At 34.7% G+C, this 25,719-nt stretch overlaps 3 protein-coding genes across 3 annotated transcripts; 2 read left to right on the plus strand and 1 right to left on the minus strand.

The window, feature by feature from the left end:
- The first annotated feature begins 2,149 nt into the window (after positions 1-2,149).
- LOC142638242 (putative serine/threonine-protein kinase WNK11) lies at positions 2,150-4,991 on the plus strand. The gene is made up of 3 exons (XM_075812263.1): positions 2,150-2,283; positions 3,152-3,655; positions 4,353-4,991. The coding sequence occupies exons 2-3, from the start codon at positions 3,152-3,154 to the stop codon at positions 4,737-4,739; spliced, it is 891 nt and encodes a 296-aa protein (XP_075668378.1). The 5' UTR covers positions 2,150-2,283; the 3' UTR covers positions 4,740-4,991.
- Positions 4,992-8,330: 3,339 nt separating this feature from the next.
- LOC142638677 (BTB/POZ domain-containing protein At5g48130) lies at positions 8,331-11,365 on the plus strand. The gene is made up of 4 exons (XM_075812733.1): positions 8,331-8,611; positions 8,708-8,777; positions 9,073-10,215; positions 10,595-11,365. Exons 1-4 carry the CDS (start codon positions 8,517-8,519, stop codon positions 11,291-11,293), a joined length of 2,007 nt encoding a protein of 668 aa, XP_075668848.1. The 5' UTR covers positions 8,331-8,516; the 3' UTR covers positions 11,294-11,365.
- A 211-nt stretch (positions 11,366-11,576) lies between these two features.
- LOC142638678 (thymidine kinase a) lies at positions 11,577-14,076 on the minus strand. The gene is made up of 4 exons (XM_075812734.1): positions 13,763-14,076; positions 13,193-13,337; positions 12,241-12,362; positions 11,577-12,083 (listed from the first exon to the last, which is right to left on the minus strand). The coding sequence occupies exons 1-4, from the start codon at positions 13,906-13,908 to the stop codon at positions 11,813-11,815; spliced, it is 684 nt and encodes a 227-aa protein (XP_075668849.1). The 5' UTR covers positions 13,909-14,076; the 3' UTR covers positions 11,577-11,812.
- Positions 14,077-25,719: the final 11,643 nt, after the last annotated feature.

The following is a 25,719-nucleotide window of genomic DNA, read 5'->3' on the forward strand; positions in this document are numbered from 1 at the left end:
AAAACTACAAAGATATAAATGAAAGGGTAAACTACAAATTTAGTCCCTAACCTTTTCGGTATTTTTCAATTTAATCCTTAACATTTCGAATGTGTCAATTTAACTAGAAAATCCAACCTAAACCCGATGAAACCGGTCTTGAATTCCTCTAATTTCACTAGAAAATCCAGCAGCTCATAACCATATCGCCAGAGGATGTGAGTTGCTTCATGGCGACTCAAGCCATACAGCTCCTCCAATCGCCTCGACGAAGTACCTCACTCTGGCAATGACTACAAACCCTATGTCCCCTTCCCTATCAACAATTTGACCTTAGCAACAAAAACCCCCCACATAGATTTTGGGATCATGATTCATTTAAGATTTTATCATAATTTGCCGTCTTCCTTAAGCTGGGTTTTGTTTGTTTTTACTGTATTTTTTATTTTTTAAGTTTAATCCATGTTAGAAGTGCACGTGGCATCTGGGTTGATATAAAAATTATTTTTTATTTTAGTCGTTAGCCACATCAGCATTTTTCATCCTTCACTTAACGGTTGGGACTGATTTGATGTAGTACCAAAAAGTTAGGGACTAAATTAATACTTTTGAAATGTTAAGAACTAAATTGAAATACATTGAAAAGATCAGGGACTATATCCATAGTTTTCACTAAATGATATTGAATACGATGGGTTATATATGCCAGTTTGTATGTAAATAAACTACACATTTAAAATGAAATTTAATGTGATGTTCTCAAAAAACATTCATATCTAATCTAATCACCCATTTATAATATACTAATTCTAAAATACTATGGAATGTATAAATTTCATTGTTGTAGGAAGAAAATTTTATAATGAATGGTGAGATAAAATAGAAATCAATGACAAAATTAATATAAAAACAAAATTAAATATAAATTATCAAAATAAAAACACCCAAGACTTAGGGTTAAAACATAATTTAGTAAAATAAAATAAAATTCTAAAATGAGTATGGTAAATAAGCTTTAATGGTCAAGGGTAAAGATAGACTCCAATGCTCCAGTGTGCACTCAAATAGTAGAGCATACATAATTCTGACACATGGCAAAAATCAATCAAGTGTTCGCATTGTGTTGGCCTAGGTTGTGAAACAAGAAGTAAAATCAAGAGTGGGTAAGAGATGGGTAGGATTTTTTTTTGGGTTGAGAAAAAGGTAGGATAAGAGAGTGGAGTAGACTCATGTAACGTTTGGTATAGGGTAATATTTTAAAATTTTCAAAAATATTTAAAAATTCTCATGTTTGGTTACAAATCACGCTAAGGAATCCAAAATCTCCTGACATCTGATTTTAGGAGAATTTGGATTCTCCCTTTAGTAAGAATGTGGATTCTCTTTAAAACAGGTGGGTATCCAGATTTCCAAACTCAAAGGAAATGATATTTTTTATAAATTAACAATTTTAACTTTTTTTCCTTATCATTTAAGCAATTAAGATAAAATATAAAATAAATCATCAATATATTTTCCCTTAACTTTATTTTTTCCTGCAAAAAAATATAAACTAACATATATAATTATAAATTATAAATTATTTATAATTTATAATGACAGTTTTAATGAATTTGTCATAATTTATAATTTATATTTTGTTTTTGAGGAAGATTTTTTTTTAAAGGACTTGATAGTTTACATTTAAATTTAAAAATAGAATGGGAGAAATAAATAATTCTTTTTTTTTATTTAAGAATTTCAATCAATAGCGTCTGCTTCTGATGATAACACTTTATCATCAGACCAAAATACCAATTAATTTTTTGTATAAGCGAGATTTTTCATTTAAGATTCTTAGGAATAAATTAAATATTATTATCTTACCTTTCTATAAATTTTATTAGATTCTTAATGAAACTAAACATAGGAATAACTATATTCCTAAACATCTAGATTACAAGAAATTACATTATCAAAAATCTAGAGGGCATGACAACTTTTTGGAAATAATTACATTATCAATAATTAATCATTTTTGAAAATATTTTCTCAATAATGACAATTTTTTTAATTCTCAAAAAAATATTTTAAAAAATAAATGACTTAACATAACACATAGATATAGGATGTTGATGACAATGGCAGCAGACATTATTTTAACGACGTCGTGTAGAAGAAGACAGATCCCGAGGGCACGACACCTATAAATAGCGCCGCCCCTTCCGTCTCGGTCTAAGCTAGCTCACTCACTTCCTTTCCGTGTTTCATTTTTTCACACTAGAGCTCTTCTCTTCTCTCCTCTCTCTCTCTGCCTTTCTCAAGGTACTCTATCTCTCTTTCTTTCTCTCTCTACGTATAATAATACTAGTATTGTATCTCTGATTGTTAAAACCCTAGCTTGCTCAGTTTGTTACTGGATTGTATTTTTACTTTTTTTTTCTTAATCGGATTCATATCTCACATTATTGTTTTAATTCAGCTTCTTTATCGCATAATTTGCTTCTAATTTTAATCTCTCCATTTTTTTTTTTCGAATTTTTACGAATAAAATAATGAAATAACTAAACACTACTCTCTTCATTACTTTTTTTCGATTTTTTTTTTGAAAATTTTCTGTTGTCAAAAATTATAATTTTCATGAATGGGATTGCGAATTTTGTACTTGAAAGCTGAAACCCTAGGTAGGTTCGTGATTACTTGATCAATTAATAGCTAAACCATTTCTTTCTAATTTTTGAGGATTAGGTACAAATGGTTGCTAATTAATTCATTTGAAGTAGTGCCTTTTTCTAAGTATTAGTTAAGTTTGAATCATTAATGTGAATTTTGCATGTCTCAAAATTTTAGAATGCATATATAGTGGATTTTGTACTTCTGTATCCAAAATTGAATATTTCATTACTGAAAAATTATACGCCCAATATGGCAAATATTTAGTACAATTTTTATGAGTCATATTTATTAAGTTGTTGTGTAGTGTGTTGTTTGTGTGAAACTTATTAGACATCGCTTCTAGCTCAAATAACACCTCATCCCCTTCAAGAGGAAAGTTGATGGATGGTGAGATTGTGGGTTCAAAAGTGCATCTGTAACTTTACCAATTAAAAGAAATATAATATAAAACTTATTAGATATCGGAAAACCCATTGTTCACCTAGTTTTTAACACTTCTAATTGTTGATCTTTGAAGATGCCTGAGGAAAATGCAAACACAACTGATCGTGAAACTGAAGCGTTTGCTGAGGTTGATCCCACTGGACGTTTTGGGAGGTACAATGATCTTCTAGGCTCTGGCGCTGTGAAGAAGGTTTACAGGGCTTTTGATCAGGAGGAAGGTATAGAGGTGGCCTGGAATCAGGTCAGGTTGAGGAATTTCAGTGACGATCCAGTGCTTATCAATCGGCTTCTCTCTGAGGTTAAGCTATTGAGGACATTGAAAAACAAATACATCATTGTTTGTTACAGTGTATGGAAGGATGATGAACGTAACACGCTGAATTTCATTACTGAGGTGTGCACATCGGGAAATTTGAGGGATTACAGGAAGAGGCATCGCCATGTTTCCCTTAAGGCCTTGAAGAAGTGGTCAAAGCAGGTGCTTGTGGGATTGGAGTATCTGCATACCCATGAGCCATGTATTATTCACCGAGATCTTAATTGCAGTAACATCTTTATCAATGGAAACATTGGCCAGGTACCAAGTCATTTTCAATCTTAAGAAATTGGTTTCCTTTTAAAGAAAAAAATAATTAATGAGCCTAAATTGACTATCTTGATTCTTGTGTTTGTATCCTGTTTAATTAATTTAGATACCATAAATGGTGAATATATATGTAGCACATGGAGGCAAGATATTTACACTTGCATGATATTTTTTACAGTAGTGTATCTCAATTGTTTGATTTATCACCAAATATCTTATTAATAAATACTAGATGATTGGCTATGAATACCAGATGAATGGTTGGATATGGCTACTTATAGAGTGTAGTTTAGGCTTTGATTAGATGAAAAAGGATATTGCGTAAGACTAGTGATTGTTATAAATTAACCTTCTGTGATCCTTTTTCTGGAGAGTGACAGAGGAGGTCCACATCATCTTACATGAGAGAGAGAGAGAGAGAGAGGAAAAAACTAAATGTCATATCATGCTAAAAATAAGAATTACTGGTTTTTCAATGACCACTCCAGGATCTGGTTTTCCTGTATCCATACAGAGCCTTGTGTACCTTGGTTCAGGTGTTAAACATTACTCAGAAGCAACAAATCCCTGAAATTATGTCCTCCCCAAAAAAATTATTTAATCGGGTAACATATTCACTGTTGAATCTAGTTTCCTTTGGACATTTTATGAATTTGTGACCCTGAAGCAGTATTATCTATCCATATAGGTGAAAATCGGTGATCTGGGGTTTGCGGCAATTGTAGGAAAGAGCCATGCAGCACATTCAATTTTAGGGACACCAGAGTACATGGCACCAGAGCTGTATGAGGAAGACTACACTGAGATGGTTGACATATACTCCTTTGGTATGTGCTTGCTTGAGATGGTGACAATGGAGATCCCATACAGCGAATGTGATAGTGTTGCCAAGATATACAAGAAGGTGACGACTGGAGTGAAGCCCCAAGCTTTGAACAAGGAGATGGATCCGGAAGTGAAGGCGTTCATTGAGAAGTGCCTAGCCCAGCCAAGGGCAAGACCTTCAGCCTCTGATCTTCTCAAAGACCCCTTCTTTTCTGAAGTCAGTGATGAAGAGACTGAGCCAACTGGTTGATGACTTCTTGAGTGAACAATATGCTTAGAGGTAGCCATTAACATAGAACTATCCATAACTATTTCTCTTCTAGATTTATTGTTGCTAAAACCTATTGTGTACATAAGTAGTAGACTGAAGCAATAATATTAGAACTGTCGAGTCTAGTTTGTTTGTTGATCAGTACAATTAGATTCTTTTGTAATCAATCAATACCACATAATGTCTCTAATTGGTTTTTCTTAAGGGTATCGTATCCGCAGTCTTTCCTTTTTTTTGAGACTAAGGCCTAGGCAACTCTAGAGGCAATAATTGTTAGTGCTTGCTGCATAATGTTTCTCATAGAAGGCCGAATTAGGTTAGTAAAGCTTATTTTCAGGTGCTGAATGAGGAGGCAAACATGAGTTGCAAATTGAAACATACTTTGCTTTGCATCTGCATTTCCTCTTGGAAGGATCTTTTTATGCTAAAGTAATATCAAATGCCTTTCTTGAGGTTGAGGTAGTAATTCATGCGTGGAGTCTGCCCAATAATATATTATTGCTGGTGTAGTGCACCTGATCTCAATCCGGTCAAAGACAACCACACTCTTACACATGTAAAATCCCTAGCTATTTCTAAATTGAATTGAACATGTATACATCCAAGTTGAACTTTGGATCCTAAAACGAACCTTGTGCCTACGTCTAGAAAAACACTAACATGTCAAGTCCCAGCTTTGGCTTCAAGTCTTTTTCCAAATCTCTTTATACCTATTAATTCCAATGACCAGCCAATCCATACGTGTTTTAATTACATAATCTATTTAATACGTATGTGAATTATTTTATTAAAATGACTTGATGGATCGTATGATTAGAATACTAGTCAGTTGAATATATTATATATGGCATATATAGTCATAGTCATGTAATGGGTTGAGTAACTGTATATACTTTCCTCATCATCCATATGTAATATTATGTCTATTAATTCACATATTTACTTATTTTAGGGCCGGGGGGGGGGGGGGGGGGGGAAGTAATGGGCTACATAAACTTCTGTTCCCAGCCTATTGCTTTAGATATACCCAAAATATACCGAAAAAATACTTATAAATAAAAAAAACTGCAACTTATGCTATATTGTATCTTATGTTTGAGCCAAAAGGCCCAAAACATTCCAGTGGGCTATAATGAACAAAATGTATGAGCAATGCTATTGGGCACTAGTCATTTGTATGTTAGAATAGCCCTCTTGCAAGGATTTTTTTTTTTTTTTTTTTTTTTTTTTGCATGTAAATTTAAGGGTACAACGAAAACCTGAAATAACTTTTAGATCAAAGTTGTGGGCTTCCATTAATTCAACTCATAATTTTTTAGTCCTTAAACAGAGAACTTGAATTCAAATCATGCCTACACAAAAAATTAATTGATATCTTGGCTTGATGATAAAGATTATAATCATGAAACTAATGTCATAAGTTCAAATAAAAAAAATCCTATCGTAATTATTTATATAAAAAAATATTTACATCAAAATTAAAAACCTAAAAGAGGCCGTGTAATTTCTCAGAAAGACCTGAGCATCTAACACTGAAAGCACAATTGGTATTGTGATGACCCAATTTGACTAATTGTGTGATGTGTGTGGGTGAGTGATGAGTCCAACATCGGGTATTTACTGGGTTGAACTGAGCTTTATTAACAACGGCAAGGAGCCTCAATTGTGACTAATCCTTTTGAGGTATAGCGCAGATGTGACTAGCGCTTTTCTTTGGGTCGTTATATATGATATCAGAGCCAGCCCGGTAACCCTGTGTGGGCTCAGGGACACTACCCCACAAAGTGGGCCATAAACAAAGTGGACCCTAGCGAGGATGTTAGAGATTTAAGTGGGGGAGATTGTGATGCCCCAATTTAATTGATTGTGTGATGTGTATGGGTGTGTGATGAGTCCCACATCGGGTATTTACTGGGTTGAATTGAGTTTTATTAACAACTGCAAGGAGCCTTAATTGTGACTAGTCCTTTTGAGGTATAGCGCAGATGTGGCTAGCGCTTTTCCTTGGGCCGTTACAAGTATCAAGGCCAGTTTGTGAGCTTTTGGAGTTTTAAAATCAGTGGGTGTCAAATTGCTTTTTACTTTAGGATCCCCTCGAATTGATGCAGTATTAAATAATAATTGATTGAGATGAAAGTATGAATCCCTCTACTATTTATTTATATATATATATATATATGTATGTATACAATGTATTGTGTAATGTTTAAGTTCTAAAGATCTAAAGTATGTTATTCTAAATTTCTAATATGTGAGAGATTTGCCAAGGCCCACTTGGTTTATTATAATTTTGTATAGATTAAAAACCACCATGAATAAATGCAGATACGTACTTAATGTACTTAATCATTGAAACCCAAAGGCCAAAACAATTTTCAACTATTTGCCTGCATTTGTGCATACATAACCCATATGTAAATACTACTACATAAAATAAATAAAAAAAGTGAAAGTTAGTGTAAATGTGTAATAGTATTATTTATGTTTTCCCATAACAAAGAAAAGTGGTCATTGGGATTGAAAATTGTTGTTGGGAGAAAGCAAGCAAAACTCCTCTTTCCAAAGAACCCGAATTTTAAGAAGACGTGCCGTCTTGGCTGTTACCATATGCTACAAAACTTCATCCGCACTTTATCTTCACCTTTATCATACTTTATTCATATTTCCATCTTTCATTCTTCCTTCTTTCCTTTTTCCCAATACACCGTTTCATTTTTCCTTGAGATCGCCACCAAACCCTATATTATTACTAACTTTTCTAATTCTATAAAAAGCATCATTAGACACATAATTGTTGAGATAACATGTGATTAGTTCATGATATATATATATATATATATATATATATATATATATATATATATATATATATATATGATTTATACTAAATTCATGTAAATGTAATGTTACTTTATTAACTTATCACTTTTACAAATTGTAAAAATGCAAAAATGTGTTTTACACACTATTGTGATTTATAACTAAAAATGTGATTTAAAGTCATATTTTCAAATTATAAAAACACATTTTGTAAAACTAATGCCGCCCATTGTAAAAAAAAAAATTGATTGAATATGTTATATGTTGTTTTTGGGTATAATATATTGATATCATGTTCAAAATATTCATGTTAACTCTAACGACAAATTTTTTCATAACTACCATAAGATAATATGTTATAATTAGTACATAATAAAAATAGGATTAAGAGTTTGAAAGTGATGTTAGTTTAGTTACAACCTATAATCTTATCAAGTAATATATACAGTGTCCCTAACATTTGCTGTTATAACTACATTTTCTGTATACAAAGCTTGTTGTGCAAGGAACACATGAAAGTATGGAGATTGCACCATATTTTGCTGGCCGAGGCCAAGAATTAGCACAAGAATTCAACTTCACACTACTCGATAACGTTTTTGAAGCCTTAAAATTTGGATATCGAGTTTCACTCGTGTGCAATTGACTTTGACCAGATATACACTGCACGAATGTGTGTAGACAAGTATATTAAAACCACCTCTTTTTTCTCTTTTATTCTAGTATTTTATTCCCACTGGTTTTCTGAATTCTTGAAGCCCCAGTACTCTTTTCTTCGATTCTTGTGACAGGTTTCTAGCATTTATGGCTATTGAAAGAGAGAAAGATTCAGCAGCATATGTGTGTTTATGCTTATAGTGAAATCAACTGTGGTTGCTTTCTCATTTTTCACTTTCAGTAGATAGCAGTTTGAGAGCACTTATATGAGCGCTATTGATGGAAGTTTTAAGCCCCAAAGATAGTTCAGTGGCTTCAAGTCCTTTCTCTTCACCTAACATAGGAGCCTTGCTCAAGATTAAGGTTATTTCATGGTAAGATTATTGGTTCATTGGTGTTGTTTGTGTTTCATAACATGCTTTGGTAAAGTTCTGATCGAATTACTGATATTGGGTGGATCTTTGTCTCAGGAGCCAAGAGACTGGCTTCCCTGTTTGTGTTCGTGTTCGAGTTGGTGATAGAATATTCAACCTGCACAAGGTATGACAAATCTTGAATCTAAAAAGTCAATCTAGGTTTGTGTCTATTATCTCATATACCAAAAGAAATCTCTTTAAAGGTGTCATTTAAAATGGCAAAATTTTGTTTGTGAAAGTATAAAGCATTTCTTTACTGACTTTTGCTATGCCCCATATCTAACTGGAGACAGCAGGGCAGGGCTTCCTGCTTGTTTCAAAGATTATATATATGCATGAAACATGAAAACGACTGAAATTTGCAATGTAAAATCTTTTAGTAAGCTTACCTTGTAGTTTTCTTCTTTGCTGTGCTGCAGAACCCACTTTCTTTGAAGAGTGGATACTTCCAGAAAAGATTAAATGACTCAACCGATCTTGAGCTACCACAAGATTTCCCTGGAGGATCAGATACCTTTGAGATGATTGCGTTATTCATCTATGGTTCATCCACATTTATTGACCCTTTCAATGTAGCAGCACTGCGATGTGCATCAGAGTTTCTTGAGATGACAGAAGATTACTGCTCCGGTAATCTTTGTGAGCGGTTTGACCTCTATTTGAACCAAGTGGTTCTGCAAAGTTGGGATGACACCCTAATTGTACTCCAAAAGTGCCAAACATTGCTTCCCTGGTCTGAGGAGTTGCTACTCGTGAGCCGCTGCATTGAATCACTTGCCTTCATGGCTTGTATGGAGATTCTTGACCCAGAGAGGAGACGGGACCAACCCGTAGTCACATTGGAGGCATTGGCTAGCCAAGCTTGGAGCTGTGAAACAGTGAAGGAGATGGTGAGCCAGGACCTCTGGATCAAGGATCTGATTGCTTTACCATTTGTATTCTTCAAAAGAATAATAGGATCATTGAGAAGACAGGGTATGAAAGAAAAATATGTCAGTCCCATCATTGTTTTCTACACAAACAAATGGGTACTCTCCAAGAAGACACACCAATTTTGGGAGAACTCCACTGAGAGAATTGGGGATGATGACACAAATAAGAAAGTTGCAGCAATCCTGCAAGGTTTAATTGATCTGCTGCCCATGGGGGAGAAAGCTAGTAGAGTGATTCCTGTTGGGTTTTACTTTGCATTGCTTTCTAGATCCCTTGAAGTTGGTTTGACAAGTGATAAGTTGCAAGATCAGATTGCATCTATGTTGCACTTTGCTCAAGTGGAAGATTTTTTCCACCCAAAAATGGGAATGGAGTCAATTTCTTCTAGCATAGAGTTGGCGACAATGGAGAGCATAATTTCATCATATGTATCATCTAACTCAGACATGATTCATACTCCTTCAACAAGAAACTCAATCGTTGCAGAATTATGGGATGCATATCTCTCTCACATTGCTCCTGATCCAGACATGGGGCCTAAAAGATACATGGAACTCATTGAAAGAGTACCAATCTCTTGGAGACACAGCCACGATCAACTGTACAGAGCAATGGACACCTTCCTACAGGTAAGCTTTCATGAACTTCAGCATCCCTACAAGTTGGCTGAATTTGAAATAAAACACATCAAAGGATGTTTGATGATTTTCACTTAGATGATGACCCTGGAGCCATATACCAATAGATTTCAATATTTAACCAAGCAATTGAAGCCAAATTTTTAACTTTTAGGTACCATTTAGATCACAATTATAAATTTTGTAGAACTCATCATTGCATACAGAGATACATAAGCTTGATTCTTAGTTTTTCAACTCAGCCAACCTAATCTCAATCTCACTTCTGATTCTGCACAACAAGTCTTTCTAGTCTGTTCTCATTTTCATCCAATCTAAGTTTCAACATTACTCTAAACTACTCTTACATATGTGGTATATTTCTACTCAGTCACACCCAGGCATATCACAAGAAGAGAAGGGGGCAGTTTGCAGATATCTCAACTGCCAAAAGCTATCACAAGAGGCATGCATTGAGGCTGTTCAAAATGAATTGATGCCACTGCGATTGATTGTCCAGGCACTTTTTGTTCAGCAACTTAATACACACCAAGCTTTCAAAGAATGCTCAGACTCATTTAGGCATGCACACTGCGGGGAGTTCTCTGGAAGCCTCTCAAGCTCTAGGTGTCCAAACTCCAAAAGCCAGAATCTAGGTGAGAGCCCATACATAGATGGAGCAGAGCCAGGCGGTAGACCCTTGAGCTTCTTGTTACAAAAAGACCTCACAATGCAGGGACCTGACTTCTCAAGACAGGAATATGAGTCCACAAGCTTCAGAATTCAAACTCTTGAAGAAGAGCTCATGTCCATGAAGAGAACTCTTCAATGGCAGAATATTTCAAAAATAACAGAACCAATTTCAACCAAAGCACAGGGCACAAAACCATATGGTATGGAAAGTAGATCTCTAAGCAAAAAGAGGAACCCTCTAGGACAAGTGACAAGTTGCATTGGTTCTGTGAATTTTGCTTCACAAAGAAAGTATGCTAGTCGACTACTGAAGGTCCTTCGCCATATAACTTTCTTTGGAAGTAGGAAACCAAAGAGAAAGTCAGGTGCTGTTGGCTTATGGTCAAAGTCAATGTAGCAAAATAATTATCAGCCCAATATGTATGAAAATCAAAACCAGACAATGAACAAAGGCCAAAGTTGCTCCTTTCTGGGATTTATTTGAGAAAAAGAAAAGATGTTATTTACATACAAGTATGCAACTAGAGCTTAATATGACAATAAGTAAACAATAACAACCAAGAATTTCTGTATACATACATCCACATAGCAGCACATACTTGCAAACAAGATTCACAATTAGATGTGGAGCAAGACATTGGACCTCTCCATGAACTCATTACATCAACATGCAAATCATGAACAATTTCAACAAAGGGAAGAATATGATTTCTTGCTGGAACTTAATAACATACATCCACCAATAATGGAATTCTTGGAAGAAACTTCATTCTATATACATAATGATTGAAAATACATTAAAGAAACATTCCAAGGACATGTCCAAGTTCACCATATTGTATAGACTTCAGAACTGATTCAAAAACAATACAAGCCCAAGCAAAAACTATTGGCTGTAAACAAGCCATATATGTTACTAAACAACAGTTGCCTCAAGATAGGATTCACTTTTAACTTTTCGGGATTCTAGAACATTCCTTGCCGCTACAATGACAACTTGTCCATTGATATAGTGCTGGCGGCAGACAGGCATATAAACATCAGCCCCACCAATCAGTTCCGTCTGTGTATCTTCTGTCTTCCTCAAAGTAAAGAAAGCCCGCTTGCCACAAAGTTCACAACGAGCTGTCAACTTGGTTACAGAATCAGCAAGGGGTATTATGTCAAGTACTGAGCCAAAGCTCTTTCTGCCAATAGAGTAATGTGAACATCAAATGGGATGCAACAATGATCAACAAAACAAAGCAAACAATAAAAACCAGTACTGGGCCACAAGCTCTAAAACAAATTTCTACACAATACATAGTCACATAGGAAAAACTGAAAATTAGTTTCAACAAGCACCTCAAGTAATCACCATCCAGGCCTGCAACAATAACAATTTTCCCATCTTGGTCAGCAGCTTTGCAGCAAAACTCATACAGATCCTCAAAAAATTGAGCTTCATCAATACCAATTACATCTAGCTGTACATAAGGTGAAGACAGTTGGATGAAACTATACATGTCAGATTATTGACACTTAAAGCAGTTGTTTAAAGTATAAAGTAGCAACACTCAAAACCTACAAATCACAAACATAATACATCATCAATCTTGAATCCCATCCACCATCCTCACCATACACTGCCTCAATCCTCCTATATGTGAATAAACCAGATATCATCCACAGGATACATGATACTACTTACTCCATTAAAGCTTCATCCCTCTTTTTCTCTTCCTCATCAGCATCAAAGAGATGACATGGTTTGGTAGGGACTAAAATGAAGTTATAGGAGTGGAAAAATATTCATATTTTCTGGATTTACATAATAGTATTTAAGGATTATGGAAAAATTATTTCAAAGACAAAGTTGTGATCATTTCAGTGAGCTACCACATAGTCTGAACATCTAAAACTTTAATGAATTATGATACCCCATCATTATTTTTATTTTTATTTTTTTTTTTTTTCGTTATATCTAAAGTCACCAATCTTACTTGAAAGCAATGGAATACATTATTCATCGAATGTACTCAATTTAGGTTGAGCATCAAACTAAGAGGGGCAAAAGGGGAACTACTGCACCATAGTTAGTAAACTATGGTGTGAATTGGCCTTGTAAACTTCGTATGTTAATACGAACCTAACCACCAATATCTGATGGCAATTTAATTTCATTCAAATCACCTAATAAAATGGATTTTTAAAATAAAACAAACAAACAACACGTCAACACCCTATTATAACAAAAAGAAAAAACAGCAAAACCCAGTAAACATTCACACTTTTCAACTCTAGGGACTAGGATTACCTTTTCATAATCTTCATCCCCAAATTTCTGTCTAAACGACGACAGATCTGGCAATACCCAGCATGGAAATTTCATCCCATCATGTGTCACTACCGAATCTTTCGCATATCTTGTATCCTTACTTGATTTTATCATTGCTATATTCCTACAAACAATTCATAATCCCCAATTAATTAAATTAAAACTATATAAATAAATTAGGCCAATTCACTTCTCAAAAGCCTCACTTTTCACATTTTATATATAACTTAAATGACTAAAAAACCATGAACCAAAACAATTCAGCTAAAATCACATTCTAGCCATGCAAATCTTGAATTTTGACAAAAACCAATTATTAGTCCAAGCTTAACTACTCCTGACCTCTGCTCCAAGGAAGGTCAAAACAAGTGAATCAAACCCTGACTTAGACCAAATTTACAAAACTTCATTCTAATCATCATGCCAATATTAAATTTTGACAAAAACCCATTATTATGCCAAGGCTTAAAAACCATACTCAAACATCAGAAAAAGTAAAAATTCGAGCAAAATCACAAAACCCCAATTGCCTAATATATACATATATACCTCCCATTGTTGCCCTCAGACTTGATCCGGCGGAGAAGGGCGGTGGTTTTGCCAGCAAACATGGGGCCCACAATGACGTGGACCTCGCCAGAAGGCAGGGCAGAGCGGTCTCTGGTAATGGGAATTGAGGGTTTGAAGGAGGCCATGGAAGTGGTGAGAGAGAGAGAGAGAGAGAGAGAGAGAGAGAGTTAGGCTTCTTGATTTGAAAAGGAGAAATATGGGAATTTGAATTTGAAGGCAGTGAAGGAATGATTGGTGAGTTTGAGAGTGTCTTGCGTTTGAGGAGTTGACATAAATAGCGGTTCAAGGTTTTGTTTGAATTTCGATTTTGGAGGGTTGTGAATTGTGAATGAGAGCTTGTTTTGAAAATGTTTTTGGAGGGAATAGGAATGTGATTTTGGAGGGAGAATTGTGCACCATATTGGGAATTAAGATTTTTTTTTTTTGGGTATAAATCTCATCACACTATTAAATATTTTTGTAATTAAAAAATGTAGCACCTCTTAATTATGATGAATTAATAATTATTAACTTAGAAAAAATAAAAGAGCATCAGCACGAGTATAAGCATGTACTCAGTGATTAATATAAATTTTAATAATTATCTTAATTCCTCATGACATTTTTAGATTTATTAGTAGTTTAAAATGCATAATATTATTGGACATACGTAAATTAGAATAAGTGAAAAATTATCTCTAATCCCAAAAACAATTTCTAAAATGTGTATCACAGAACTAAGGCATAATACTAAAAATATCACCTACAATGAAATATTAGTAACAATAGAAATTATTTTGGGCCATACCAACATTTGCACATTTCTTTAAACTATAGGGTTTTGGATAACCATTTAAATTCATAATTGGAAACCTTTGAAACATTCTCATATTTTGCATAACCAAGTTAATACAAAAACCGGAACTGAGCCGTTGAGTTAAAACTTAAAGCACTTCAAATTTTAGAAATTCACGTGTGAAACTCTTTGCATGTTCGGACAAATTTTCTTCGAAATTGTTCTCTTGTATTTCAAAATAGAAAATTAGGACATTGTTAAAAACATAGTGACCCCCAAATCTTCCAACCACCCAAATCAAAAATTCAGAAGACGCATTAAAAAATGACAAAACCAATTCCCCAATTTTTACCATCTTTAAAAGATAGCAACTTCTCAAACATTGAATTAAGAAATTGAAATGATTTTGAGTAATCAATCTAATCCAAAGTATCAGAATAAAGCGAAAACAAAATTCTGGAAGTAAAGTAATTAAAAATTTTGTCTAAATGAATACAACAAAGCATTAAAATAAAAAAGATCTTTGAGAAGTAACGAAATCTTACAAAAGAGAGTGGAAACTGAACTATGATTATAGGATTTTCTTAGCTGGCATATTTCTCTCTACGTAAATAGACGAAATGTAAACAAATTTTGATAAAGACAAAATACAAAGAATTTCGATAAGTAAGTTAACAACGTACATATTACATCTTATGCACAACAATTAAAAAATCCCCACACATCAATAAACCCATCTTGAGACATAAATTATTAATAAAATCAAAGAAAAAATAAATAAATAAACCCATCACTTTGCCAATGGGATAAGAGAGTCCTATAAGTCTATAGAAACAAAGAATGAAACTGGTAATTGCCATTGAATTGCGATTCCACAATCAATCCATGCCCATCTCCCATAAACAAAACTTATAAACCCCTCAACTGAAACTGTATCTGTTTTTTTACAATTTGATGGAGGATAAGAGATCAAGCAGTTTTTGAACGGTAAGAGACACTGTATGAACAAATAAAAAAGAAAAGGGAGTCAAATCTTTTATATATATATATATATATATATATATATATATATATATATATATATATATATTTTATAGACATACTCTTTACAGACAATCACTTATTTACAAACCTCGTGTAAGGCTAATAGTTTTTTATGAAGTATGAAAACTAATAGGCTGAATGCCCCGGGCTACAATGACGGTTTGATGACTTGAAGAGAAAGAAAAAGACTATCAAGGGTGACTAGGGTGAATCGGCCCAAAGATCTTTCAACGGTTAAGTCAATTTTCTCTCTACAACACAAGGATAGTGAGTAGGTGAATAGTGGAACATACCTTGGGCTGATGGGGTCAGATCTTTTTTATAGAGAGTTTTTAGTGGGTCTACTTGTTCGAATCCACTACCATCATAGGAGATGTGTGTAGTTAGTGGAGAAAATGAAACAGATTTTGGGAATCCTCCCCACATTCTAGAATGAAAGATCGTGGTCCAATTGCTTGGTGTTTGTAGAAAAATTTTCGAAATTTGTTAAGTGTTATTTGGTCGTCCATGTCTCTGAGTGACATGGATGACCAAGTTACTTTGGACTGTCATGATTTTTGTGGACGGATCCTATTCGTTAGCTATGGTACTTTTTATAGGCCGGGCTCCCTTTCTTGTGAACTAGTATGGACATAGTTTGGTAATGGACAGCCGTTATGGACAAATAACTTAATTTAATCTACCATCAGTTTTCATTTCCCATCTCATGGAAAACCCTTTACTAGTCTTTTTTTTTTTTTTTTTGGGTTTTGTTTTTTTGAGACAGCTTTACTTCCATTATCTATATCGAAAGAAAAATTATGGACAAACTCAGGCTTCATGCAATTATTCTGGTAGAAGAACGAAGAACCAAGGAAAAATGAGGGTTCCAACTCTAGGAATTAATGCCCAACTACTTGACATGACAGAAGTTTATTAGACCCAACATAGGATGTAGCCATGTTCATTAAACGTTAGAACATTTTGTAATTACAATGTGAAGTACTATCCAATCAATCAATTTGGGGCAAAGCCAAAACTTAGTGTTTGAGGCCGTTTTGCTGTGGTTGTGTGCAGTGACTTGGGCTTTTGACTTTGTTGTTGTCGCTGCTATTGGCTGTTTAAAGAGTCGGATTATTTGTTTTAAGTAAAATTAGTTGATTAGGCTTAATTTTGTTAAGTTTTATTATTGGTAATTTTGTTGTTGGACTAATTTTTTTGAGCTTATATATTTTGTTTTAGATTTGACTTTTAAAAGGAGGAAAATACTAGCACTACAAACTTTTTTACAAATTATTGATGTAATGAATGATTATTGGTAAGTAAAAAATAATGTAAGTGGTAGGTTCAAATGCGAACTAATAAAAGTTTGTTATCTTAACAGTTTGTAAAAATGTTGTAGAAAAATTTGTGACTATAACAATACTCTTTAAAGAATCAATGATATTATTAAGAAGCAAAAATGTAATTTTATGAAACAAAATTACTAAAATTAATACCCACATATATAATAATATATTTTAAAAAAAAAATTGGGGCCATTGCCGCCAACTCAAACCATGGCTCCGTCCATGCAATCAATCAATCGTTACTTTACCCTACCATGTCAGTTTACTGGAAAGTCCAAATAATAGAGACGATGGAGTTTAATTATAAATGAGATGTATAATAATGGTATCCAAAATTTTGTTGTTTACGCGAGAAAATACATACATTTGTTGGTCTCTAAACTGTAAACTAAATTTAACTTTTTGCACATTGATCTCACCATGACATCTGACAAAGGGGAGTGTGTCGTGACTCGTGACTCGTGAGAAAATGCAACGGACCTTGTATAACGGGAGCAAACTTGTGCATGCTTATTTTGGAAGTTCCATTGTATTAGCATTCTCTCTCTCTCTTTTTTCTTTCTTTTTTTTAAATAAAAATTATACTTTATCACTTTAAATTATACTCTTTATTATACTCTGTGCCCTAAACTTTTTGGACGTATATTTTACACATTATACCATAACATTTGTTACATATTGCACTATGACATCAAGTTTACCGTTAACTTGACGGAAAATATGACATTTCTTAATTCCTTAAAAATAAAAGAGAAATTTAACTTTATTATTCTAAACTATATTGCCGATTATATTTTGCACTCTAAATTTTTAATTTCCATACAAGTTAACAACAAACTTGAAGTTGGGGTGCAAAGCGTAACAAATGTCATAATTAATGGTGTAAAACATGTATTTGAAAAGATTATGGTGCAAAGTGTAATATGAGGTATTAGGATGATGAAATGTAATTTCTTCTTCTTCTTTTTTTTTTTTTTTTTTTTTTGTTGTTGCTAAACCATCATATTAGAATTCTATTAGCATGTTCCAAATTGCTTTATATATATATTTTTCTTACGCCTCTGTTGTTGTGCGATAATATTTTTTTTTTAAGAAAATGAGTTATTTTTCAAAAAGTAATTTCTATAAAACTATCTCATTTTCCTACGTTTGGTAGCAATCTTAAATGTATTGAAAAACAATCTCATAACTTCTTTTATTTTAATTTGCTATGAGATAGAGTTGTTCTCCTAACTTTCCTTATTTAGCTATATTTGTTTCGATGGAAAACCTTGTGTAAAGATGATTTTCCATATTTTTCAGTATTTAGTAGCATTAGAAAAATAAGTCAAAAGAAAACTATATTTGGTCAACAGAAAAAATATGACTTATTTTTAGAGATTGTTAAGATATAGTTTATTAACTCATTTAAGGTTATTATCAAATATAGGAAAATGAGATAGTTTATAGAAAATACTTTTTTGGATAATGACCCATGTTCTAGAAAACATTATTACCGAAACAAACAGTGTATGTAAAGAAAACAATTTCTAAAAATAAGCCATACTTTTTTTAGTTGACCAAAGATAGTTTCTGTTGACTTTTTTTTTTTTTTATGCTACCAAACATTGGAAAACATGAAAAATTATCTTTACACAAGGTTTTCTATTGACACAAACAGAGAATTTTTTTTTTGGTTTTTTTTTCTTATCATTTAGTTTAATTGATAAGGTTTTTTTTTCCTATTAAAAAAAAATAATAACGATTTTGAATATGGGTTCAAATCTAACCTGCAACAAACACCGATTATTATTTTTTAGAAGAAAGACTTTGATTTCATCAACACAAAAAGGCCAAATTAGTCTGAACAACATGAAAAATATCTGATAGTATATCTTCCATCTAGACAGGTAATAAATAGGAGAGGGTAGCCCATCTAGCAAGGGAATGTGCTACCCCATTCCCTTGACGATGAACATGGGAAAATTTAATACATTGGAAAGACAAAACAATCTGTTTAACATCAAAGATCAAATAAAGCTTAGAGTAAATTCTTGCATGACGAACAACAATAACTTATTATTATAGCTACCCTAGGATTATAATATTAATGGGATAAATTATTGATAAACATCTTCTAAAATTGGTTTGAATTGATAAAGAAAAATCAATTACATTTACTCTTGAATTTGAAATTTGCATATATTAACAAAAAAAAGTAACTAATTTTTTTTTTTGAATCGGAAACATTTGAATTACTCTTTCTAATTTCTTGTATAATAACCCCAAATTTCTATTTAGTTGAGAGGATATAAAATATTAGTTTTTCATCATGTGTGTTTTGTACAGAGGATGGAAAAGTAGAAAGAAAACTAAGGGTATGTTTGTTTGAAGGTGAAATAGGTTAGATGGAAAACTTTGGAGAGAAAATGGGAAGGAAAAATTTTTTGGAATGTGTTTGGTTAGGTGAGGAAGGAAAATAAATGGTGGGACTTGGGTGTTTTCTCCCCAGACCCACCAAAATTTTTTATCCTCAAAATGAGAAGAAAACTGAAGGAAGAAAATAAGGCTACTTAATGGACGAAAATGCCCATGTGCACTTGCACATGGGCTTCGTCCACATTAGTAGCCTTTACCTTTTTTTTTTCTTCTTCTTTGTTTCATCCAATTGCTTTGTTTACTTTTTTTTCCCCCTTCATCCATTTGCATATACACAATATTTTTGCTAAATAAATGTGTTACTTTTCTGTTTTATTTAATGGGGACATAATTTGGTGATTGCCTTTTTTTGTCACTTTTTTGTTTTAATTGGGCACCATTTTTTAACAATGGTATATGAGTAAATTTATGTAAACTTACTTTTTTCATCATTTCACATTTTCACTTCCAACTAAACAAAAATGAGGGAAATGAAAATCTTTTCTATCTTCCCACTTTTCCTTCCACCATTTTCTATCCTTCCACTTTTCCACCACTCCAACCAAACGGGCCCTAAGAGAAAATAAATTATAATATGTCTAAATTACTATTTTTCCATATTATATAATTATTTTTCATAATACCCATAAAATATTCTATTAACAAATTAATATTTGTACCGAAATTTGTCTAAGAAAATAAAACAAATTAATATTAGTTCTAACTTATAAATATTACCCAAATTAATACTTACTATAACAAAACAAAAAGAAAATTTTAAAAAATATTGAGTTATAGAGTCAGACCCATACAGTGATTGGTGGTCAAATCAAAGGCAAGTTAGTGGCTATGCAAAGTCAAAGCAGTGGGATTGGTAGTTATAGAGGCCGAAACCAAGGTTTTCTCTTAACGACTTGACAACGATGTGATTTGGGCAGAACACCATGAAAATAGATCCTTTGTGGAATCATCAAACTGCAAATGTGAATGACAACGCAAATGGATAACGAGCTCAATCCAACTCGGATGGGTACAAATGGGCAAAGTTATGATTGCATCTTTAGCGTAGGTTTTCTTCTCCATTTTCCTCCTGGTTTGGAGTGAGATATTTGTGGGTCTGGGGAGAAATCACCCACTTTCTTTTTCCCTCTCCTTTTTCTCTCCTCATCTAGAAAGTGGGAAACACCAATGTTCCATCCCCCCCCCCCCTCCCATTTTCACCCCAACCAAGAGCATGTTTAACAAAATGAATATATTAAATTGTTAGAATGTTTCATCACGTGAACATTGTAACAAAGACACAAAGTTTATACTATGGGTCCATTTGGATACAGCTGAAAACTTAAAACATTGTAGCAAAATAATTTTTAAATGCGTGAATAGTGCCGGGACCCATTTTTAATAAAAAATTACTGAAAAGTAAGGTTTGTGGGTCCTATGAACAGTGCACAGGACCCATTGGTGTGCAGAAAAGTAAAAAATTACGGCTAAAAAAAAAAGGCGTGAAACACCAACTTGGCATTGTTCATGGACAATGAACAGTGCAAGAGGCACTGTCCAGGAAAAAAAAAAGGCTGAAACACGTTAAACGCAAACCGTGGATGCAATAATTTGAATCCAAACGCCACATCTATAAAAGATAAGATAAGATAGGGGGAATCACATAAAAGGCATAAAGTTTATACTATATTTTAGATTATCTCACATGTTTTTAATTTTGTAAATTAAAGTCTGAAACTTATGAAATCATTTCAATTTAAATTTTTTATCAATCTCTGTTATTATGGATAGTAATGGAGTAAAGAAAACAAGAAATTTTGTCAATCACAGCTTATTGTTATTCATTTATCTATATCATTAAAAGCTTCATTGGCATGTCATTTAATTTTATAATTCCACTTCATTCTTTTCATTTTCACAAGAAATGGTTCTTTAGTTCATTTCTTTTTTGGTGATACCATTCAAAGGAAACAAGAGTCTTACAAAAAGGTCGGATTGATCCAACAACAGTGAATTGGCATTCTAGTTGCCAAATTAGCTAGGTTGCAAACATTACAAAGTATAATGTTAGACACAAAAGAAGAATGATAAGTTAGACCATTCTACTGTAAGTGAAGCGGATCTGCTATCAGGATCCTTTCTTGCCAACTGGGGGCTCTGTCCTTGTTGATAACTTGGATGGATCTCCTGCTATCACTGAGAAGCAAAATTTGACTATAGCCAAGAATCCTAGCTTTTATAGCTGCTTCCACCATTGCTTCCTGTTAGAAATACTGAATTCAATAGTATTGTATTTCTCACTGAAAGAATATACATGAGTGCCTTTATATAGGAGGCATATGAGTGCAGTACAAGTAAATATGAGTGTAGTACAAGTAAGAGTGTAGTACAAGTAAGAGTGCTATACAAGTAAACTAGTTGGGCCTAAAGCCTACAACATTATACATGTTAACAGCCCCCCTCAAACTCAAGGTGGATGTGAGACCAACTTGAGCTTGTCAACTAAAGTACGAAGGCGTCCCGTAAGATGTGACTTGATGAAGATATCTGCAAGTTGATCTGTAGAGGAGACTGATATTAGCTTGAGAGCACCATGGACAAGATGATAACGAATAAAATGACAATCGATCTCGATGTGTTTAGTCTGTTCATGAAAGACATCATTGTGAGCAATATGAATGGCACTCTTGTTGTCACAATAAAGAGGAGTAGCAGAGGATGTAGACACACCTAAATCTTTGAGAAGCCATCGTAACCAAAGAAGCTCAGATGTGGTATCAGCAAGGGCACGATATTCTGCTTTAGTACTGGAACGGGCCACATGAGTTTGTTTCTTGCTTCGCCAAGAAATCAGAGAAGAACTAAGAAGAAAGCAATAACCAGTGGTGGACCTGCGATCAATGGGATCTCCTACCTAATCAACATCAGAAAATGCACGGAGAACAAGAGGAGACTGAGCAGAGTAGAAAAGACCATGGAAGAGAGTGCCCTTTAGTTACCGAAGAATGCACAAAACAGTAGCATAGTGAGTCGATCGTGGAGCAGACATATATTGGCTCACTTGGTGAACATCATAGGAAATGTCTAGACGAGTAACAGTGAGATAAACTAGGCTGCCAATTAAGCGTCTGTAAAGAGAGGGATTAGATAATGGTTTCCCCCTAAGGGAGTCAGATGCGCATTAAGCTCAACTGGAGCGTCAACAGTCTTGCTATTAGTGAGTCCAGCTCTAGACAAGAGTTCAGAGGCATACTTGGCTTGAGTAATGTAAAGTCCATCTGTAGAATGAGTGATTTCAAGACCCAAGAAGTAGCTGAGATGTCCAAGATCTTTCATCTCAAACTGCTGACTGAGAAAATTCTTAAGTTCTTGAATGCCACTGAGGTCATCACTAGTTATGATCATATCATCCACATACAAGAGAAGTAAAATAGTGCCTTTGTCAGTGCAACGAAGAAATAAGGCAGAATCATAATGACTAGCCATGTAACCCAAGCGAGAGATGGTAGTGCTGAATTTGGCAAACCAAGCTCGTAGAGCTTGTTTAAGGCCATAAAGTGCACGTCGAAGGTGACAAACCTTATTTGATTCAATAGAGAGACTAGGAGGAGGTTGCATATAAACTTCTTCATTTAAATTCCCATTAAGGAATACATTTTTGACATCCATCTGGAAAAGATCCCATTTACTGGCATCAGCAACAGCTAAGAGGACACGAACAGATGAGATACGAGCAACCGGAGTAAAGGTCTCTTCATAATCAATCCTATACTCTTATGTAAAACCTTTTGCAACAAGACGAGCTTTGTAGCGCTCAATGGACCCATCAGAGCGAGTCTTAATCTTGTAGATCCACTTACAACCAACCACAGATTTCCTAAGGGGGAGAGTGACCAAGTCCCAAGTATAGTTTTTAGATAATGCATCAAGTTCCTCTTTCATTGCAATCTACCATAAAGGGTCAGTAGAAGCCTCACGATAGGTGTGAGGCTCGTGTAGTGTAGCAAGGGTAGTGTAACAATGATAGTCAAGTAAATGTGCAGGAATGGACCTTACCCGAGTTGAGTGACGAGGTGGAATGTCTTGTGCATGATCTTCAGGCGGAGCAGGAGCAGGAGCAGGAGACCCAAGATCAGGGTTGGGTAGCTCGTCTTCGACTTGTTCATCTTCCACCTGTTCATTAAAGGGGGAACTAGGAAAGGGATCAAGGATATCTAGTGGTTGGACAGAGAAGTCAATAGGAGAATCAGGAACAGTTACATGAGGATCAGGATCAGCTATAGGAGGGTCAGGAGCAGCTACAGAAGGAATATGTGTCTCATCTAGAAATAGATCTAAGACAGAAGAGGAAGATAGAGAAGCACGAAAGTGAGAGAGCTCGACAAAGAGGCGATGTTCCCAAAAGACAACATTGCGGGAGATACGAAGATGATGAGAAATAGGATCATAACACCGATACCGCTTTTGAGTTTCGCCATAGCCAAGAAAACAACAAAGTCTTGACCTAGGCTTAAGTTTGTTATGCTCATGTGGCTGAAGAAGAACGAAACAAGCAGAGCCGAATGAGCGAAGGTGGTGATAGTCTGGAGGTGACCTAAAAAGGCGCTCATATGGAGTTTGATTTTAGATGACAAGACTGGGAATGCGATTAATAGCATGAACATCATGAAGAGCAGCTTCGCCCCAAGAAGGAGCAAGAACTTTGGCAGAGAGAAGAAGAGCACGAACAGTGTCAAGAATATAACGAAATTTTCGTTCGGCTTTACCATTTTGCTGAGAGGTACCTGGACAAGTTAGTTGATGAACAGTGCCATAGGAATGCAAAACAGCTTGGGAAGCATATTGAGTGTACTTAAGAGCATTATCAGATCGAAAAATTTTGATATGTTTGAAAAATTGAGTTTCAACCATTTTTGCAAAATTAGAATATACTTGCAATAATTCAGAACGATGTTTCATATTAAAAATCCAGCTATAGCGAGAGTAATCATCAACAAAAATAACAAAAAATCGAGATCCACCAATACTAGAGACAGAGGAAGGTCCCCAAACATCAGAATGAATAAGGTCAAAGATATCAGTGGATATTGATTCACTAGTATTGAAAGGCAAAGCTAGTTGTTTTCTTAACTGACATGAAACACAATTAAAATTTTATGTAGACACTGAACCTAACAAACCTCTAGAAGCCAATTGTTGTACACGAGAAGAAGATGTGTGACCAAGACGAGTATGCCAAAGTGCAAGGGAAGGAATAGAAGAAACTGCAGCAGCTGCGGCAATAGAAACAGGAGCAATAAGTGAAAGACGAAAGTTGTCCACGGGAAACATACGCCCAACTCTGGGACTGGTCCCTAGCTCCTGTCTCGTCCTTGGATCCTGCACAATACACCCAGAATAATCAAATATAATTCGATAACCCAACTCAGCTAATTGTCCCACAGAAAACAAATTATAAGAAAGGTCAGGAACATTAAAGACCCCAGAAACTGAGAGGTTGGAGGTTGAAACGGAACCTATATTATGACCAGACATTGTGGAACCATTTGCTGTGCGAATAGTAAGAGGGTGTGGTGCAGGTTTAAGTTCAGAAAATAAGGATAAGTAAGGTGTCATGTGATTGCAACAAACAGAATTCATGAGCCAAGAGGAAGGAGACATACCGGATAAAGCTGAGAAAGAAGAGGAATAAGATGCATTACCAACCATACGAATGACATTGGCGATGATGTTTTTAAGGTCATCTGTAGACATGGTGAAAGTGTGACCTGAAGACTTAGACTATGCAGAGACGAGAGCCATTGGTTGGACACTCTCAATGTTAGCAATAGTGGCAGCAGAAATTGAAACAGCTGATTTATTGCGCTGATAGCAAGTCTCAATATTATGGCCAAAATGTTTGCAAAAATTGCATAAACGTTTGCTGGATTGTCGGTGACGATTGTTGCAAAAGGAAGAAGACATGTCCTTATTCTTCATTTAGAAGAAAAATATGCAAGAATGGATTGCAAAAATGAAATCTACGCGAAAAACTGGGTAAGGAGCACCTGGACTGCAAAAAAGTCAACCCTGGAGAAAAGTCAACGGTCAAAGTCAACCTTCAAGTCAAAGTCAATGCGGGTCAACGTCAGTCAACGCGGGTCAACGATGACGTGGTGGGTGACGTCAGCAGCGCGGATGGACGATGATGTCAGTGATGACGTCACCTAGGGCTGACGTCAGTAGGTGTAGATTGGCGTGTGGCAGTGCGTAAAGAAGGATGTCGGCACGTGGCAGCGCGTGAGCTTCAGTGCAGGATCTTTGAGCGGCGCGTGAGGGCGCGTGCGGGCTCCGATGGCTTCATAGCTTCCACTAAGGTGTAGATCGGTGCAAGACGATTTCAGTGGTACTTA

The sequence above is a fragment of the Castanea sativa genome, chromosome 6, assembly GCF_040712315.1.
Source record: "Castanea sativa cultivar Marrone di Chiusa Pesio chromosome 6, ASM4071231v1".
In the NCBI taxonomy this organism is placed as follows: domain Eukaryota; kingdom Viridiplantae; phylum Streptophyta; class Magnoliopsida; order Fagales; family Fagaceae; genus Castanea; species Castanea sativa.